The 16,982-nt window shown below is 34.6% G+C and overlaps 2 protein-coding genes across 2 annotated transcripts; both read left to right on the top strand.

The window, feature by feature from the left end:
- Positions 1-7,076: 7,076 nt before the first annotated feature.
- Positions 7,077-8,099, top strand: LOC108655094 (uncharacterized). The gene is made up of 3 exons (XM_018106800.3): positions 7,077-7,374; positions 7,458-7,649; positions 7,715-8,099. The coding sequence occupies exons 1-3, from the start codon at positions 7,254-7,256 to the stop codon at positions 7,897-7,899; spliced, it is 498 nt and encodes a 165-aa protein (XP_017962289.1). The 5' UTR covers positions 7,077-7,253; the 3' UTR covers positions 7,900-8,099.
- A 2,827-nt stretch (positions 8,100-10,926) lies between these two features.
- On the top strand, positions 10,927-12,535 carry LOC149090981 (uncharacterized). Its single transcript, XM_089262190.1, has 3 exons — positions 10,927-11,381; positions 11,544-11,759; positions 11,844-12,535. Exons 1-3 carry the CDS (start codon positions 11,273-11,275, stop codon positions 12,152-12,154), a joined length of 636 nt encoding a protein of 211 aa, XP_089118316.1. The 5' UTR covers positions 10,927-11,272; the 3' UTR covers positions 12,155-12,535.
- Positions 12,536-16,982: the final 4,447 nt, after the last annotated feature.

A 16,982-nucleotide genomic window follows, 5' to 3' on the forward strand; every position in this document is an offset into this window, starting at 1 on the left:
GTCGTTCGTTCACTCAAGGCTCAAGGACCTGAAGGACAAACACAACACACAAACACAACACACACATACACAATGGCTCAGACTTTGGGTCAGCGCGACTTTGGCTTATGCTGATCAGAGCTTGCAGCTTGGCCCACATTAGGCGACAAAAGTTAATGTACATAATTAATTTGCTTTTGCACTTTGTCGAGGCTTCATTTTGTTTTATTTATTTCTGCTTCTTCCATTTCTTTCTTCTTGCTGTCGCTGCTGCTGCGGTTCGAGCATAAATCACATTGAAGTGAGCTGTCAACGGTATTCAAATAGCTGCTCTTTGTCCAAGCCAAACAAAAAATGAGCTGCAGAGGTAATTGAGAAAGACAGAATGAGAGGGAGCCAGAGAGAGAGAGAGAGAGAGGAAGAGGTTGGTTTGGGGGCGTGGTTTGGCAATTAAGCTACCAAGTTTGTGCCAAGTTTGTGCGCGCACATGAAGTCACGATAAAAGCCACAGCTGCTGGCAGCCAGCTACGAATTCATCATACGCACTGTGTAACATTTTTAATTGGCTGTGAAATTAAATTTTAGCCCACGCACACCTGTACACCGCACCTCTACGCCACTGTGCAGCAGCAGCAACAGTGGTTAACAGAGACGCCGTGCCTTGGCCACACACACTTTAGTTAGGCTGGTAAATTCAATTCGTGCACAATAAACAGCTTCATTTGCTGAATTTACTACGAGATAATTGAATGAATAGCTGCTGCCGACTGAAATAATAAAACAAGCAGCTGAAAGACACTCACACACACACACACACACACACACACACACACACATCTAGGTAGACAGTCAGTCGGCTCTGTCTCTTCACATGGCTCGTCTAGCATGCAAATACCAAATTCAATAAACTCAATGCCAGGCAACAAATAGACCAAATTATTGCCAAACAAACAGCCAAAACTCCACTCGAGCCACTTAGGGCTAAAACCAGAAAAAAAAATGAAGAAAAAGAAAAACATTCCAATGTGAATGTGTTTCCCATTCGCATTTGCCAAGTAAATTGAACGACAAAAGTGCGTGCAATTGGCAAAGCATATTGCGAGCCCAAGTTCCATTTGCGCAGCGATAGATTTTCTGCTTCTTCCACTTATATATATATATATTTTTTTTGTTTTGCTAGCAGTTCAGGGGGTCGTATGCGTGATGTGAGCACATTTAGCCGGCAATGCCAAGGACAGGCGACAGGAGCCAGGAGACAGGAGCAGCACACGTACGTAAGTAACGGTAACTGTAAATATAACTGTAGTCGTAACTGTAACTGTAACTGCTGCCACTGAGCCAGCCTATGTGATGGCATTTTTAGTCAAATGCGTTCTGAAAATTTTTGAAGACAGCCGACAAAGGGCAGCAATCAAATATTTTTCGATGATTATTATTATTCTTATTGTTTTTGCTATTACGATTAGTATGAGCAAATGTGAAAAAGTTGGCTGGAATTTATTTGAAAATTGTTTAGCTTAATATAGACAGGAACTCGACAAGCTCGATAGAGCATTAAATCTACAGACTCAAGCTCAATCTCTGATTTTTGTTAATTTATCCATTCTCAGCTTACATTATATCATATATTATATTATCTTAAAATATATATTTATATTTTTTTTTAATATTTTTATTTTTTTTTTATTTATTTATTTATTTTTTTATTTTTTATTTTATTTATTTTTTTTTGCTGCTATTACGATTATCCTATATTGTAATGTGTATTGTAATGTGTGTAATGCTAGAATTTATGATATATATTTTTTTATTCATCTGACTCTTACTGACTCTTACATTTTCAACAGATCCTAAAACTTACAGTCTCAAGCTCAATCTCTCTTTTTTTATGCTAATTCGTCAATTCTCATCTTACATCATATTCGTGATTTTTTGATGCTGTTATTATTGTTGCTATTACGACTGTAATATATTATATTTATATATATATATATTTTAGTTGGCTAGCACTTATTATAAATTGTTTTACTTTTATGTGGGACTCACTCAGCTTCGCAAAAGCTTCTCGAAATGGCAACATTGAACAATGGAACTTTGATTTCAGTTAATTCATCTAATCTAATTTCTTAATTCACCTCTTCTCATATTATATTAAATTAGTTGAATATACAAATAATATATTATCCTAAAAATATACATATATTTAATCAAACTAACTTGTCATTGGTATTTCATAAAGAGGTGTTTTCCAGCAGTTCCTTCCGCTCTCAACATAATATCTACAATAGAAAGAAAACAAATTTAAAGTTAAAATTAAATTTCTCTAAATAGCAAACAAAACAATTATTTAAATTCGGGCTAAGGACTAAAAATGAATTCCTCAATAAACATTTTTATTTCTTTCTACTTCTTTTTACTTTTGTATAAGCTGAAATATATGTATATCGGCCGAGTTTTGGCAGTCGTCATTTGTTTTGCTTTTCGCTTCGCTTTTTGTTTAACAAACGTCTTTGCGCTTGGGTGTCTTTGGACGCAGGCCTATTAATAAATCCACCAACTGGGAGTTAACGCTTAAAGTCAGTTGACCAAAACTTTTTTTCGTCCGCTTTCAAGTGAATTGCGGCGCATTTATCAGGCGACAATGCTAAGCGAATGGAGAGGCGCTTGACGCTGTTTAAGCGCTGTCAAGGGATTGGCAGGCTGCCAAAAGAAAAATAACAACTTGTATTATGTTAAAAGTGAAAGAATTTGATTTGGCAAGGGCAAAGATATAGATACAGATATATGTATGTATACGGCTGTACATATATCAAGCAAAGTTTGTTGCAACATTCATTTAGCTGCAACCAGTTGGCCTTGTTTGCTGCAGTTCATAAATAATTTAAATAATTTACACGCTCACTTAAACGTTTGCTGGCACTGCCACTGTGTGGGTGTGTATGGATACTTGTGTATGTGTGTGTGCGTGTGTTGTGCATACCACATTATGTGGTTCATTGGTTTGTGCCACACGCCGCGTTGCATAGCAATCAACTAGGAGCGAGCTGATGCTGCTTTTATAGTTAACTAAAGTGAACTCAGCTAAACTTTTTGCTACACACAAACACACACAAACAAACACACACATGCACATCATATAATCATACACACACACACACATTCTCACACACTCGCACTGCTGACTGCTGTTGGTCGCTGTGGTTTTGCATTTTCATATCACGCTTAAATATTTTACAACGATTTTTAGCTGTCGCCTCGCTCCTGTTGTGGTTGTTATTGTTGTCAGCAAAGCTGCTGCACTCTACAACAGCATATTCTCTGTCGCCCCGCCTCCCTCTACACGCCCTCTCTCTATTTATATGCATATGAAGCACCCTTGTCCAAGCTTTCTATGCACATATGTGAGCAGCCTGTAAACTATTCTCAATAAGTTTTTATACCCTGAACCCATTGAAAATGGGAAATCAGGGTATAATGGTTTTGTTAAAATGTATGTAACAGGCACAAGGAGGCGTGGCAGACCCCACAAAGTATATATATTCTTGATCAGGGCGACGAGCTGAGTCGATTTAGCCCTGTCCGTCTGTCTGTCCGTCCGTCCGTCCGTCCGTCCGTCCGTCCGTCCGTCCGTCTGTCCGTATGTTTGAACGCGTCGATTTCAGAAGATACAAGAGCTAGAGACTTCAACTTTTTTTTAAAATGTCCGTATATATCACGCGGATATCGAGTTTATCACTAAAAAACGATAACTCATTCCGATACTTTTTTATCGATAAAAAACCTTATCGAAGATCACTAAAAAAATTTTATCTCCTACATCTTTCAAGCTAGAGTCTCCAAATTTAAAATGTATATTAAGACGCATGTCATACAATTTCGGTTTTTGTTAAAATTTACCCACCACCCCCAAATCCACCCCCTCACCCTTATCTTTGTAAAAGTCGTATATTAAATACTAGAGACTTGTGCTTCGGTATACACATACATTTAAACAATATGAATACGTTCTGAAAGTTTCATTACGATCGTACGTCTAGAAATTAAATTATTCAACAAATAATTTCTCCTAATATTGCCACACTGCAGCGCAACCAAAGCGCAATCGCCTGTATATGTGAGTGTGTGTGTGTGCGTGTATTTGTTTGCATGAGTGCGTGTGTGGGTGCTAATTATTATTGAAATATCATTGCTTGTAGGGTTCAGGGGATCTCGTAGTCGAGCAGTCTCGACTAGAGCTTTCTTACTTGTTTTCTTTCTGTTTGTCTGTCTGTCCGTGGTCCAGTTAAAGCTAGCAGCTCAGCTGCCAGTCCAGAGCCTTCGAATGCATTTAATAATTTATTGAAAACTAATCTATATACATATATATATTTCACATTGCATATGCATAAAACTTGACCACATGTGGCTTACAGCAGCCAAAACTTTAGCTGATAAGCTTGCGGGCTTTGTTTGGCTTAACTCTTAGTTAGTTTTTAGTGCGTTTCATACTTGAGATTACAAGTGGGGATTTTTTTTGTACAATTGCCAAGTGTGATGGTATGTGTTGGCATATATGTGTATATTTATAAATCATGCTACAATACAAGTTATAATATCATAAAAAGTAAGCAGAGTATATATACATATATATATATATATATATATATATATATATATAGAAATTCACGAGTCTGTCATGAGCTGATTTGCTTAGCACTGCCGGCTTCCTTTTATACTCGTTCATATGATAAAGAGAGCATATTGGCTTTGAGCAATGGGCGACCTCTTATTTCCCGATTATGTTTCTATTCCAAAATATTCCATCTTCTACAGTTTCATATAGATAACTCTGTTTCTCTCTAGAAGTTCATATATATAAATGTATTAATATGCTTAGAATTGATTTTAATTTATTATGAAGTTTAACAAGTGTAGAATGGATATACATACATATATTTCATATACGTAATTATATATCACTGCATTACGTCAACAAATTAAATGCACATATACGGCAAATATATTTCTATTTCATGTACAACTCATGTATATATATATCTTATATATACAACAAATTATATATATACGACAGCTACAACCTCTTTTCTCTTTCAACTCACAGCCAACAATTACCTGTTCAGCTCACCTGTAGTCTAGGCAATCGCAATTGCACATTGTGCATTCGCATGTTCCAATTAATTATTGCCATCAACTCCATACTCTATAGTGTATGGATGGCAACTGCAGCAAACAAGTTGCCTTTCATTTGATTCGAATCTCTCTTTGGAGTATTTCTGCTGACACGCAAAACAAGTTGCAATCAAATCGGCAAATCAACGACTAATAAATCCCCTAAAAGGCTGCTCGAACGAACCGTAAAGAGAGCAAAAGCCAGATAAAAGCATTTCGGGTGTGTCTTTTTACAGGGTATATTTATAGATAATCGCTGATGTCACGACACATCAAGAGCGCGTCTACACTTTAAACAGTCTCTTTTTGGCATCTTTGTATACTCTAGCAGAGAGTATGTACGAATGTTGTATTCAGATAAATATTTCTTGTAAATAATATATGCAAATAATAATAAAAAATATATAAAATAACTAAATTAGATAAATATAAAAAAGTTGATCAATTAAATATAATGAATTTCTATTCAATAAAACATAAAACAACAATACAAGAAGAGTATTTAGCATTCGTCATGTGACAGTTGTCATTTTTGTTGAGCTTTTAATTAGGTTCCACATTTAAGTGTCTCGATTTCTCATTCTCTGTTTCTCTCTCTCTCTCACTCTCTCTCTCTCTCTCTCTCTTTCTTTCTCTGTTTCGGTCTCTGTCTCTACGTCAGCTGCTATTGCAGAGCATTATCTAGTCCAGTCTACGCTGAACCCTCAGGCCGCTTGAAAGGTTTTGAACGTTCGAATGTTGAGCATTAAAACTACAAGCCGTTAGTCGGTAGTTGGGGTTGATAAGACTAACAGAGTGTGCTGTAGATAACTAACTGAATAGAATGCTAACAAGTGTTTAAGTTATTGAGAAAAATTAAACAATTTTTTTTATATAAATAACTTATTCGAAATAATTTGATGAGCATATTTTTATTTATTTATTTATTATTATTTATTTATTATTATTTATTTATTTATTATAATATTACTTTAATATTTTTTGACGGCACTTGTGTATATCATATATTATTTGTTTATATTTCATTCGATAGTAAAATTATTGTTTGCATTTTGAATGGGTTCCACAGCATGCGTCATTCATTCTCCCTTAGCTGGCCAGCTGTTTATCTCTCTCTCTAGCACTGCCTCACTCTCAATCTACCCTGTAAACGTTATTGGAGTCAGCTGATGGTCTAGACTGTTTTCACTATATCTCAACGATTCACTCTTAAGAGTTTAAGCTTAGTTTAGCATCATATTATTGCTATTCAAAGGGATTAACGTTGACAATCATAATATAATTGATTTGGCGTTCAATCGTAAGTTGAAAAAATTTGTTGTACGCAAAGCTCAGATTATTTTAATTTGTATTACCATTAACTGTATAGATATTCCTCTCGATTATAGCTCACTACAAAGCTGAATGAGGAGCAAACTCTAAAACAAGCCCAAATCTCCATCTAAAAAAAGCTGGAAGTGAATCCAGCCCAGCCAAGACTTTCGTCTTCCATGCCCATAACAAAAACTTATATATAAATGTCTGCAATCAAATACTCTATATAAGCGATATTTAAGCCTTTCATTTATAAGCAACTTAAACCAAACTGTGCTTATTTAGTCGTCTGGTCTATAAAGCGATATCTTAACAAAGAATTTCAGAGAACTTGTGAATGTTATGAGAAATTGATATGCAATAATAAATAAATAAACATAATTTAAAAGGTGTTAATTTCTTTTGCATGCATTTGATATGTGCTCTTATCACCTTACTTATTTACTATTAAATTTTTATTTGCTTTATTTAATTTTTATTACTAACCAAATTTATTTTATTTATCATTTTATTGATACAACAAATACTGTTAATTTATTTATTTATTTCTTTTTTTGCCAATGCGTTTAATATATAAATATCTTTTTGTTTCCTGTTTGTATGTATAAATGTATATGTAAATTGTATTTTTAGCTATTGAGAACATACATAGGCCATAAAAATAATTTTGAATGGAGTCCACAATATTCATGCTCATCTCGCTGTCCACCTCCAATAGGTGGACGCCAGTATCCAATGAAATCCCTTTCTAAGCACGTCGTCTTGCTGCTCAATTGGAATTTTCTTGAAAAATGCCTATCAACATAAATAATCCCAAGAAATTGGGAATCAGCGTAGCTGGACTAAATATATTCTTTACAATGATTGCCTTGGGCATTATGATGAGACGATCGGATGTATTAGATGATAGTGGTAAGTGAATAATAATAGCAATATATGAATATATTCCTATCTATATATATATATACATATATATATAATCATATCTTCTGTAGCGGACGCGCCGTCATATTGGCCATGGATTGTGGTGTATAGCCTCGACTTGTTGCTCAACGCATATCTCTTGTGGTGCATGCTGAAGAGAGATCGCGCCGGCATCGCTGTGTGGCTGCCTCTGACAATTATTTTACTCCTTTGTCGAGTGTCTAGCAATGCGACCTATGGATTTCTGGATCTAATTATTACAGGTATTGTAATTACTTTAAATGTATATAAAGTTCTTATAAATCTATTCCATTCTCGCCCAAAACAGTTTACATATTCATCTCAATCATACTTATGGCAATTGTTTACTACAAACTACGACAACAATCATTGACGATAATTGAACCAACGCTGCACACAGTTGTCACAACTAAAACAACTACGGAAACAATTATCCAGCCCAACTCAGATGAGAGTAAAAAAGATGCTGAAGGCGGCGATAATGCTAAGTAAGAGAGAATATGGCAAATATTTTAGTGAATATTTCTACTAAAGAAACTTTACAAAAAGTGAGATTCGAGCATTTCTTTTTTTGTAAATATTTATGTTTGTATAAAGAACAAAATCTTAGTAGTCGCTTAGAAACATCTGCAAAGTCGTAAAGCTTTAAGCTTTGATGTTTACATATCAATAAAGTAAAATAAGTAAACAAATTATTTCAATTGTCGAATTAGCTGATCATAAAAAAAAATGTGCAATTGGGATCAACGGAAAGAGCTGTCAAGCTGCCATGATACATTGTATAAATATATGCCTTTCTCTTACATTTCCGATAGCCAATGCACCACTTTCGATTTCAACTCTCTTGATAACAATAATTATTAGTCTATGATTGATTGCTGTTATAATAATATCAGAAGAGTTGGTAGCACCAGAGAGATAACGATTGTGCAAGCGATGGCGGAAGAGAGCAGCAGGCAATGTTTGTGGAGGCGGCTGCTATGATTCGAGCATAAAGTGGAACATAAAATTGAATACTCAAATAAACGAACTCACAGGCGAAAGAGCAAGAAACTCATATAGACCAATAGATACTCTTTAATGGCTCTACTATAATTTAATTGGAATAATTATAATTTTATCGTAAATATATACAATAAATATATAGTGTCTAAACTTATCTAAATGATAATTTATTAATTATTATTTGTTTTTTTATTTTATTTATTTTTATTTTTATTATTTTTTTCTATTTTTATTATTATTATCATTTATTATTTATTGAGTGACATACGCTTCTTGACTTGCCTACATTTGATTTGTGATTTTTAATGTCAATAGAATCCACAACACGTGCCAAAAAGTCTCTCCCTTGCGCTCAGCTGCACGCTCTCTTACTCACTCTCTCTCGCCCTTTCTCTCTCTCTCTCTCACGCTTGACTGACCATCGAATACGTTTGGCAGTCGACGCTGAACTTTCGTTCCGGCTGAACGTTGCGAGACATGGGCCAATTTTTATGGGAAGGCGGCATTGATAAGAGTAGAATTATGAAATATATGTGGAATAGATGGAATATGGAACAACACACAGTAGCAAGCGATATGCAATGAGTGAATATATATGGTCAGATAAAATGGAATCTATAATACGATATATACATATGTATGATGTATATATAAATTTATATATATAAATATATCTATTTAGATATTATAAATAATAATATAAATCAATGCATAATAAATTATATAAAAATGTTATTGGCAAAAATTCGGAATAATTATAAATAAAATAAAATAAATATATTTTAACATATATTATTATAAATTTATAAATGAGATACTAAAATTTATTAACTTTACTTTTTATTATTTTTAATTTATTTATATTTTTTATTATTTTATTTCATTTTATTTTATTTTATTTTTTATTTTATTTCATTTTATTTATTTTTTTTGTTTAGTTTAGAATATCTACATAAACATACATTAATTATTGCCAACAATTTGAATAGGTTCCACAGCGCTCTCTCGCTCTCTATTGCACTCTTATCGAACTAACGCGACAATTAGACAGTCTAAGCTGAATGCTAAATGTGGGCGCGTTGTATTAACCTTGGCCAGCATTTGATTATTGCCAACAAATAAATATATATAAATAATATGAAATGTACGCTAGAAGCGGCTGAGGCCAAGGTAAGGGAAGCTTTAATATTACTGTTACTGGCCATGAATACTGTGTTGGCATTAGGTTTATGTGCTAAGTTTTTGAGTAAATATAGAGATATACATATATACATATATATACCCATTTATGTTTTGTTATCTATTGGGAAGAGGCAATGCCCTAGGAAGTATAGACTTATAATATGTTATCTATATAGAACACTCATGCTCTACTGGCTTTCGATTCACTCTTATTGGTTTAATTTCCCCAGCTAACAAATGATCATTTGAACATCATCACGGAGCCATTGTATCAACAGATATGATTAGTAACTGTACCTTAAATATGAATTTAAATTTTTATATATTTTCATATAATTGTTTTTTTCCTTACTCCCGCTAAATAAATTTATAAACTGCTACAGGCATTGCTATTGGCTATAAGTATGGGCTCTCAGTTTGAATTTCACTTTAATGAATCATGAACTTGTGTCAACTATTGATTCCTCTGAATTCCAATGTAACGCTTTCGATTTCATCGCCATTGATAACAGTGATAAGCTGATAACAATTGCTGTGATATGACTGATTGTTGCTATGAGCAAATCAACGTGAATTGAGGTAGCACTGGAGATAACGACTTTAAGTGAGGTGGAGTGAACATGGAGAGTGGAGAAGCTCTGTGGCTCCGCAATAATTGTGAAGGCAGTCGTAATGATTAGAGCATAAAGTGGAACATAAAATTGAAGAGTCAAATACACTAACATGAATCACCAACGACAAGTAATGAAACATTTACGATAAAGCTTACAATTTCATAATGAAATGAAATGAATTCAGTGACTGTATAGACTATAAGATACCCTCTAAGACACTAAGACCAATATTTAATGAATGTAAAAATTAAAAAAAAAAAAATAATAATAATATATACATATATATGAATATAAAATAAATAAAATCTTACTCATTTTTTATCATTTAAAATAATTTATTTTATTTATTTTATAAAAAAAATGTATTTTATATTGCTAATTTATTATTCAATAATATCTTTATATAATATAATAAATAAATTATAAAGATTTTCATTTATTAATTATAAACAAAAGGTTTATTATTATTACCAATAGTATTATTGTTTATATTTTTTTTTTTATTATTAAAAATTTTTTTTAGTTTAGTTAATTAATTCTTATTTCCAATAGTTTTTTATTTTATTATTTATTATAATTTTTTAAAATTATATTTATTGTAATTTTATATTATTTATTTCTGTCACTCTCATGATTTCTGTTCAGTATGCGTTGGTTTATATAGAGCATGCACACGTCGGCACGCTTTGGCTCTTCGACCAAGCCGTGCAGCATGTTTGGTGTTTGCCATGCGAATGGATTCCACAGCACGTGCTCGCCGCTCTCTTATGGCCGCTCTCTTGCTCTTTGGACCATGCTCTCACGTGTATGCTGGCTCTCCTGCCCTCTTGCTCTCTCTCTCTCTCTCTCTCTCTCTCGCACGGCTGACCAAACAAGACGTACGCCAGTCTACGCTGAACCCTCGTTCTGGGCGAGCGGTCTCGGGTTCGGATTCGCGTTTGTTTATGTCATAAGAGCGAAATAATTCGCTCACACTTTATACACACATACACACACACCCATACACACACACAGCCATACACACCCATACATATACATATACTTGTACACTGCCGGCAGTCAAGATGAGCAAATATTTGGACTTGGGCCTTGGCATTACAATAATCAATGTCTACTATTCGCTATCATATTTTCTAATGTGGTGCGTGGCACTGCAAAAAGCCAGCGAAAATGGTAAGCTACATAGAGGTATATCCATATATAAGAGTCAAGCAATATATATATAATCGATTCTAATTGATTGATGTACATACATACATACATATAATTAAATGACAGCTGTGTTGCGTGTTTCGGTTTTTTGTTTTTGTTTTCGTTTCTGTTTCTCTTTTCTAGACAATGAGCCGATTGTTTGGCAAGCCGTTTACATGGGCAACGTGTTTCTCAATGTATTTCTCTTCTTGGGACTGCGCAAGAGAGATCGCTGGTCGGTCATCATATGGTACTCTCTGACGTTGGCGTGGTTTGTGCCCAAGCTATATGGACATAAACGGGGTTGTCATTTGGACGCGCGCGGTTCAACGTACCGTACTATCAATCTGATAATGGAAAGTGAGTGAGGCTAGGCGAAGGCTGTATACTCTAACTCTAAGTGAATTATTCTTGTTCTCTCCCTCTCTCTCTCTCTCTCTCTAGCCTATGTGATTCTATCTTTTGCTGTTATGGGTTTGGTTTATGTGCATTTGCCTAAAGAGTTGCCTTTAACAAAAACTAAACGTCGCCGATATAGATCAAACGAAAATGTTCAGGATGTACAAATGCTGGAATTGAGCTCAAATGGGGGTGCCAAAGAGCCCGCTTTGGCACCCTTAGCAACTGCCGAAGTGGATGAGGACCTCGATGAATGCCTGCCAAGCAGTAGCAACAGCAACAATAATAGAGGCATGCAACAAGTTAGCAGCATTGAATTTCATCAAGCTGCTGATGCGGAACTGGATAAAGATTAGCATATTGTACAAATTTCTATATGTGTATATATGTACATATATATATACATATATATCTATGCATATATGCGCATATCTTATATACATAGATCTTTAACATTCCTGCACAATTTCAAGTGTTTGTCACAAATTTCTGATTCGTTCCACTTATGCTTAGACTACAGACTTTATACACATACACACACACACACACACCAACATATACATATACTTCTACACATATACTTATACATATTATGTACTTTCAATTGTTAAGTTTTCTAGATTAGTATACATACTAGCTGTAATGGGAGGAGAGACAATAATAATAAAACAACAACAAATCATCTAATACTACGCTCGTTGGAGAGTGCTTGACTAATAAACACCCTGTACAATGCACACAACTGTGGTTTTCATTTCTTAAGGTTTTTCTTCTAGATAAACAGACGTCTAAACAATTGCAGTATATCTGTTTCCAGTATCAAGTTACTAGCATTTGTAATTTACGAGTTCATTGAGGTTGAACTGATTTGAAATCAGTCAGGCGCACAGAAACTTGGGAAGACATACAAATATCAACTCAACTTGTCTTTGGATTTTTAGATATGCTAAAGCTCAATGTCTGCATGTTACAGCCATTATACCCCCTTTGCATTACAGGGTATTTCATCTACTCCAAAACTTATCATTGCAAACAAAAAATTAACCAAAACCAAAGCAGCCAAACTGCTAAATGAAGATGAGCTCGACTAACTTTTTGGTAACAGCTTTCTCAGTTCTTTTACTTTTTTTCAGTTCCTCTCTGTTTTCGCATCGCTGCTGTTTATATTGGCCAAGTGTACAACATTGAGCGGAATTGGGTTTTTCGTAGCGAAAGCGTTCGATTGAGTGTGTCAATAAATTCCTGCCAGTCGCCCAAGTGCAACACATTTGTCCGGCCATCAGCGATAAATAGTTGGCACGCCCCCCACTCCCGTCGCCAATGGCTCGGCACTCCTTTCGGCCAAATCTGTCTGGCCGACTCTCTGGAGCTTTTGTTGGCCAAAAAGTTTCGTGTGAATTTAGTGCGGCTCATTAAGCTGACCGTTCACGTTGCACGTCCTGTATTTGAGCCCTAGTCCAGAACGTCACTCACTCACTCATGTGTGTAGTGGATGTGTGTGCGCGTGTGCGTGTGTGTGTAGCAATGGCTTTTCGTTACCAACTTCATTACGTGCCAATGATGAGCAGGAAATTGTTTGCGCCATTGTCATTCGCAATGTCATTCGGGCAAATGGAGAGCGAGTGCGAGCAAACATTTCATCCATTTTGCCATTTGTCAAACTTTCCTTATTTATATACGTATATATATTTGTATATATATATATATATATTTGTTGTGCTTTAAATGGACGCGCTCTCATTAAGTAAATTAATGCTGGGTATATATTCATTAAAAGTGTCAAAGTGCGCACATTAAAATATCATCTAAGACGACAGCCAAAAGCCGGCGAAGCCCAACTTTTTATACCTTGCAAGACATTGAAAACACGTAGAGAGGGTATATAGGTATTCATGGAAGATGTGCTAATAACAGGGTATAGAAGCTATAAAATGTCGCTGGGCAAAGTGTAAGGGAAATATTTCCCAATTTCTACCGTTTTCTTTGCTAGGTCAAGTTACTTCTAGAGCCGCCCGGGAATATAAATTAATGTGGCTAAAGAGCCGAGTCTGTTTATCTACATCAATAGTCTCTCTTTTTATCTCTCTCTCCTGCTCTGCCTATTTATAAATTCGCTCGTCTGCCTATCAGAATCTGCATCTGCTCTCAGTCTTTGTGTTTATTTCTGCATAGCCTGCATATCTCAAGAGCTCGATTCATCAAATTTTGATATTCTTGTATATATATATATATATAGATATGTCTATAGCAAGTAAACACTGTTATCGTGCCAACAGTCCCCAAACAATCTGTTTATAAAGAAGCCAATAATTAATCAATAATAAAGAAGCCAATAATTAATAAATAAAATATTAATTTTCAATATGATTAATTTCAAAGAAATATATATATAAAAATAATAATAATAAAAAAAAAATTATATTAAATCTTCAATATAATTTATTTTTTAATATAATAATAACAAAAAAATTAAAAAATATATATAAATAAATAGCTAAGATATGCAATATAATTTAAAAAAAATAAATAAATAAATAAAATATTTATTATAACAATAATAATTTAGAAAAAATTAAATATAAATAAATATCTAAGTAATGCAATATAATTAAAAAAAAAAAATAAAATAAATTAATAAAAACATTTATTTTAACAATAATAATTTAAAAAAATTAAACGTGGACAATAATATAGTTGAAAGCTTAAATATTTTGAGCCAACTACACCTTTTTTTTAGGTACAGGGTATCTGCTAGTCGGTCACTGCCATGTCCAGCTTTTCTGCGTGTTCTGCGCCTTGGATTTTAAGGCTTCGACTTTGTCGCGTCTCGATTTTTATGCACAAAACAAACATTAAAGACGCATAAAATGTTGACGCAGCGCAGCTTTGTTTGCTGCTGTTGCTGCTCATAAAAGGAATGACACACACACACACACACTCACGCACACAGACAACACGCACACACACATTATTAGTGTGTCTTGTGGCAACTCATAAAACTAAACCGCAATTCATCAGTAAATTCCTTCAATTTTTGTTTTTTTGGCTATGCTCGATAGCAATTGTTGTTGTTGTTGTTGCTGTTGTTGTTGTTGCTGTTGTTGTTATTCTACATATGCCCTGTTATTTCTATCTGCTTGCTGTTGTTTGCTGTTTGTTGTTATAACTGCAAATAATTTAGTGCGCTGCCTGAAAATATGCTAGAGTTTTATGTGGCCATAAAATGCCAAAAATTGTTTTTATTATATGTAATTATTATGTTATGCATGCCTCCCACTAACGCCCGTCGACCAAGTCTTTATCCAGTTTATTGCCTTTGGCATAAAGTTCACTGTGAAATGAACTGTTGATGCGAGCATCAAAAATTTCGTATATCTATATCTATATGTACATTTAGTTTAGCCCCTAACACGTTGGGCTCTTTACTCTTGGTCGATTCTCAGTTTTTTTTTGGCTATTCGTGTAAGCCAAATTATCAAACATTTTACGCTGAACTTTTAGCCATTCGAAACAATGACAAAAAGTCAACAAACTTTTGCTTCAATAGCCCCTTCGCACAGCAGCAGCAGCAGCAACATAAAATGCAGCACGTTTGCCGCTGCAGCTGAGGGTCGATGCGACTCGACCCGACTCGACTTTATGTCACGCATTGTAAATGGCAAAAGCTTTCTCCATCTTAATGCTTCACAACATACACACACACACACACACACACACACACATACATAGACTCACACTATCTGTGTAAGTTTTGTATTGCAACGCTTTACGTGCTGCGAAGAATTTTGTCAGCTGCAACTGCATCTACTGCTGCAATTATTACTCCTGCTTTTCCTGCTACTGCTGCTGCTGCTGCTATTGCATTAACTTTAACTTGCTAGCTCATTAGGATGATGTGCAGTTAGTGCAGTTATTAAGCGCATAGCTTCTAGATAATATAAAAACTAACAGCGCTTGCTATGGAATCGCAGCTTGCATAAAAAACTCTATATAATATTAAATAATTGCTTTGCAGCAGGGGAAAGATATTCCTTTATATGTTAACAACAGTTAGTTTTTTATTCAAGCTCAGCTTCAGTTAATTAGTAGAACAATTTAGTGATTAAAACTGAAACAAGTGCAAAAGCAATAAAATAAAATAATACAAAATTAAATATTAAAAAAAAAATAACAATCATAAAATATATTGACGCAACCTAAGTTACATGTGTATATTCACAAAAAAATTCGTTAAATAACTGGTTTTTTTTTTTTTATTAACATAATCTCCAACTCTATCTCTATTTATTGCTCTACCTTCAGACTTTCTAGAATTTGTAGCTCTAGGTCCTTCTCAACACAGTTTCTTAATCTCCATTAGAAACTCTCTTGCACTCACACCATTTGCATTCATTTCCTCTCCTTTCTCCTTTCCCCTCTGCTCTTTATATACTTACAGAACATCCATCAATTTGTTATATAAATTTACTTCCAATTTAAACTCTTCACATTGCCCGCATTTTATTTTAAATAAATTTCCAATCTGTATAAAATTCAATTGAAAGTCACATAAAAAGACGAAAAAGAAAATCACTTTAAATCGCAAATGCAACAAAATCTTTTTGTTTATAGCCCAAGACGAGGAGTTTCTCTCTAAAACAAAGTAAACAACGGAATTGTTTATACTCTATCTGCCACTTTAACCTCTCTCTCTCGCTCCCACTCCTTCCACACTTTGGCTGTATTTACAGCCACTGAAATTCATTCTATGCCTTCGTTTTTCATTAGCCATTCAAAGAAATAAACTTAAATCAGTGCCACGCGTCGTATGCGTAATGTGAGGCAGGACTTGCCAAGTTCCTTGCCCCACGAACAATTGGAACAATCAAAGTTTTATTGTTGTGCAAATATTGAATAAGGAAATGTTAAAGTGCCAACGCCCTCAAGTGGGCGTGACCTCACATAAGCCACATAGGCGACAGAGGCAGACTAGAAACTTAAAAGACAATCACACAAAAGCCAAACACAAAGCATAATAAAAAGAAGTTAGCCCAAGAGCGGAGCGACGGACCGACCATTCGGTGTGTGGGAGACGGGGGCGTGGTCTGGTGCTGACCAGAGCACCAAATGAATGGACGGCGTAATAATTGCAGACGCCGGGACGCGTCCAAAATGTCACGTACTGGCAATAAACCGCTGCTAATT

The sequence above is a fragment of the Drosophila navojoa genome, chromosome 5 (genome assembly GCF_054131105.1).
Source record: "Drosophila navojoa isolate 15081-1374.11 chromosome 5, UAZ_NAV_1.0, whole genome shotgun sequence".
Classification (NCBI taxonomy): Eukaryota; Metazoa; Arthropoda; class Insecta; order Diptera; family Drosophilidae; genus Drosophila; species Drosophila navojoa.

Bases quoted from the DNA above. Each gene is read 5' to 3' on its own strand.
- LOC108655094 (XM_018106800.3), top strand. From the start codon at position 7,254: ATGCCTATCAACATAAATAATCCCAAGAAATTGGGAATCAGCGTAGCT. The intron at 7,375-7,457 runs GTAAGTGAATAA...TATCTTCTGTAG, and splicing joins GGATGTATTAGATGATAGTG to CGGACGCGCCGTCATATTGG. The intron at 7,650-7,714 runs GTATTGTAATTA...CGCCCAAAACAG, and splicing joins TCTGGATCTAATTATTACAG to TTTACATATTCATCTCAATC.
- LOC149090981 (XM_089262190.1), top strand. From the start codon at position 11,273: ATGAGCAAATATTTGGACTTGGGCCTTGGCATTACAATAATCAATGTC. The intron at 11,382-11,543 runs GTAAGCTACATA...TCTCTTTTCTAG, and splicing joins GCAAAAAGCCAGCGAAAATG to ACAATGAGCCGATTGTTTGG. The intron at 11,760-11,843 runs GTGAGTGAGGCT...CTCTCTCTCTAG, and splicing joins TATCAATCTGATAATGGAAA to CCTATGTGATTCTATCTTTT.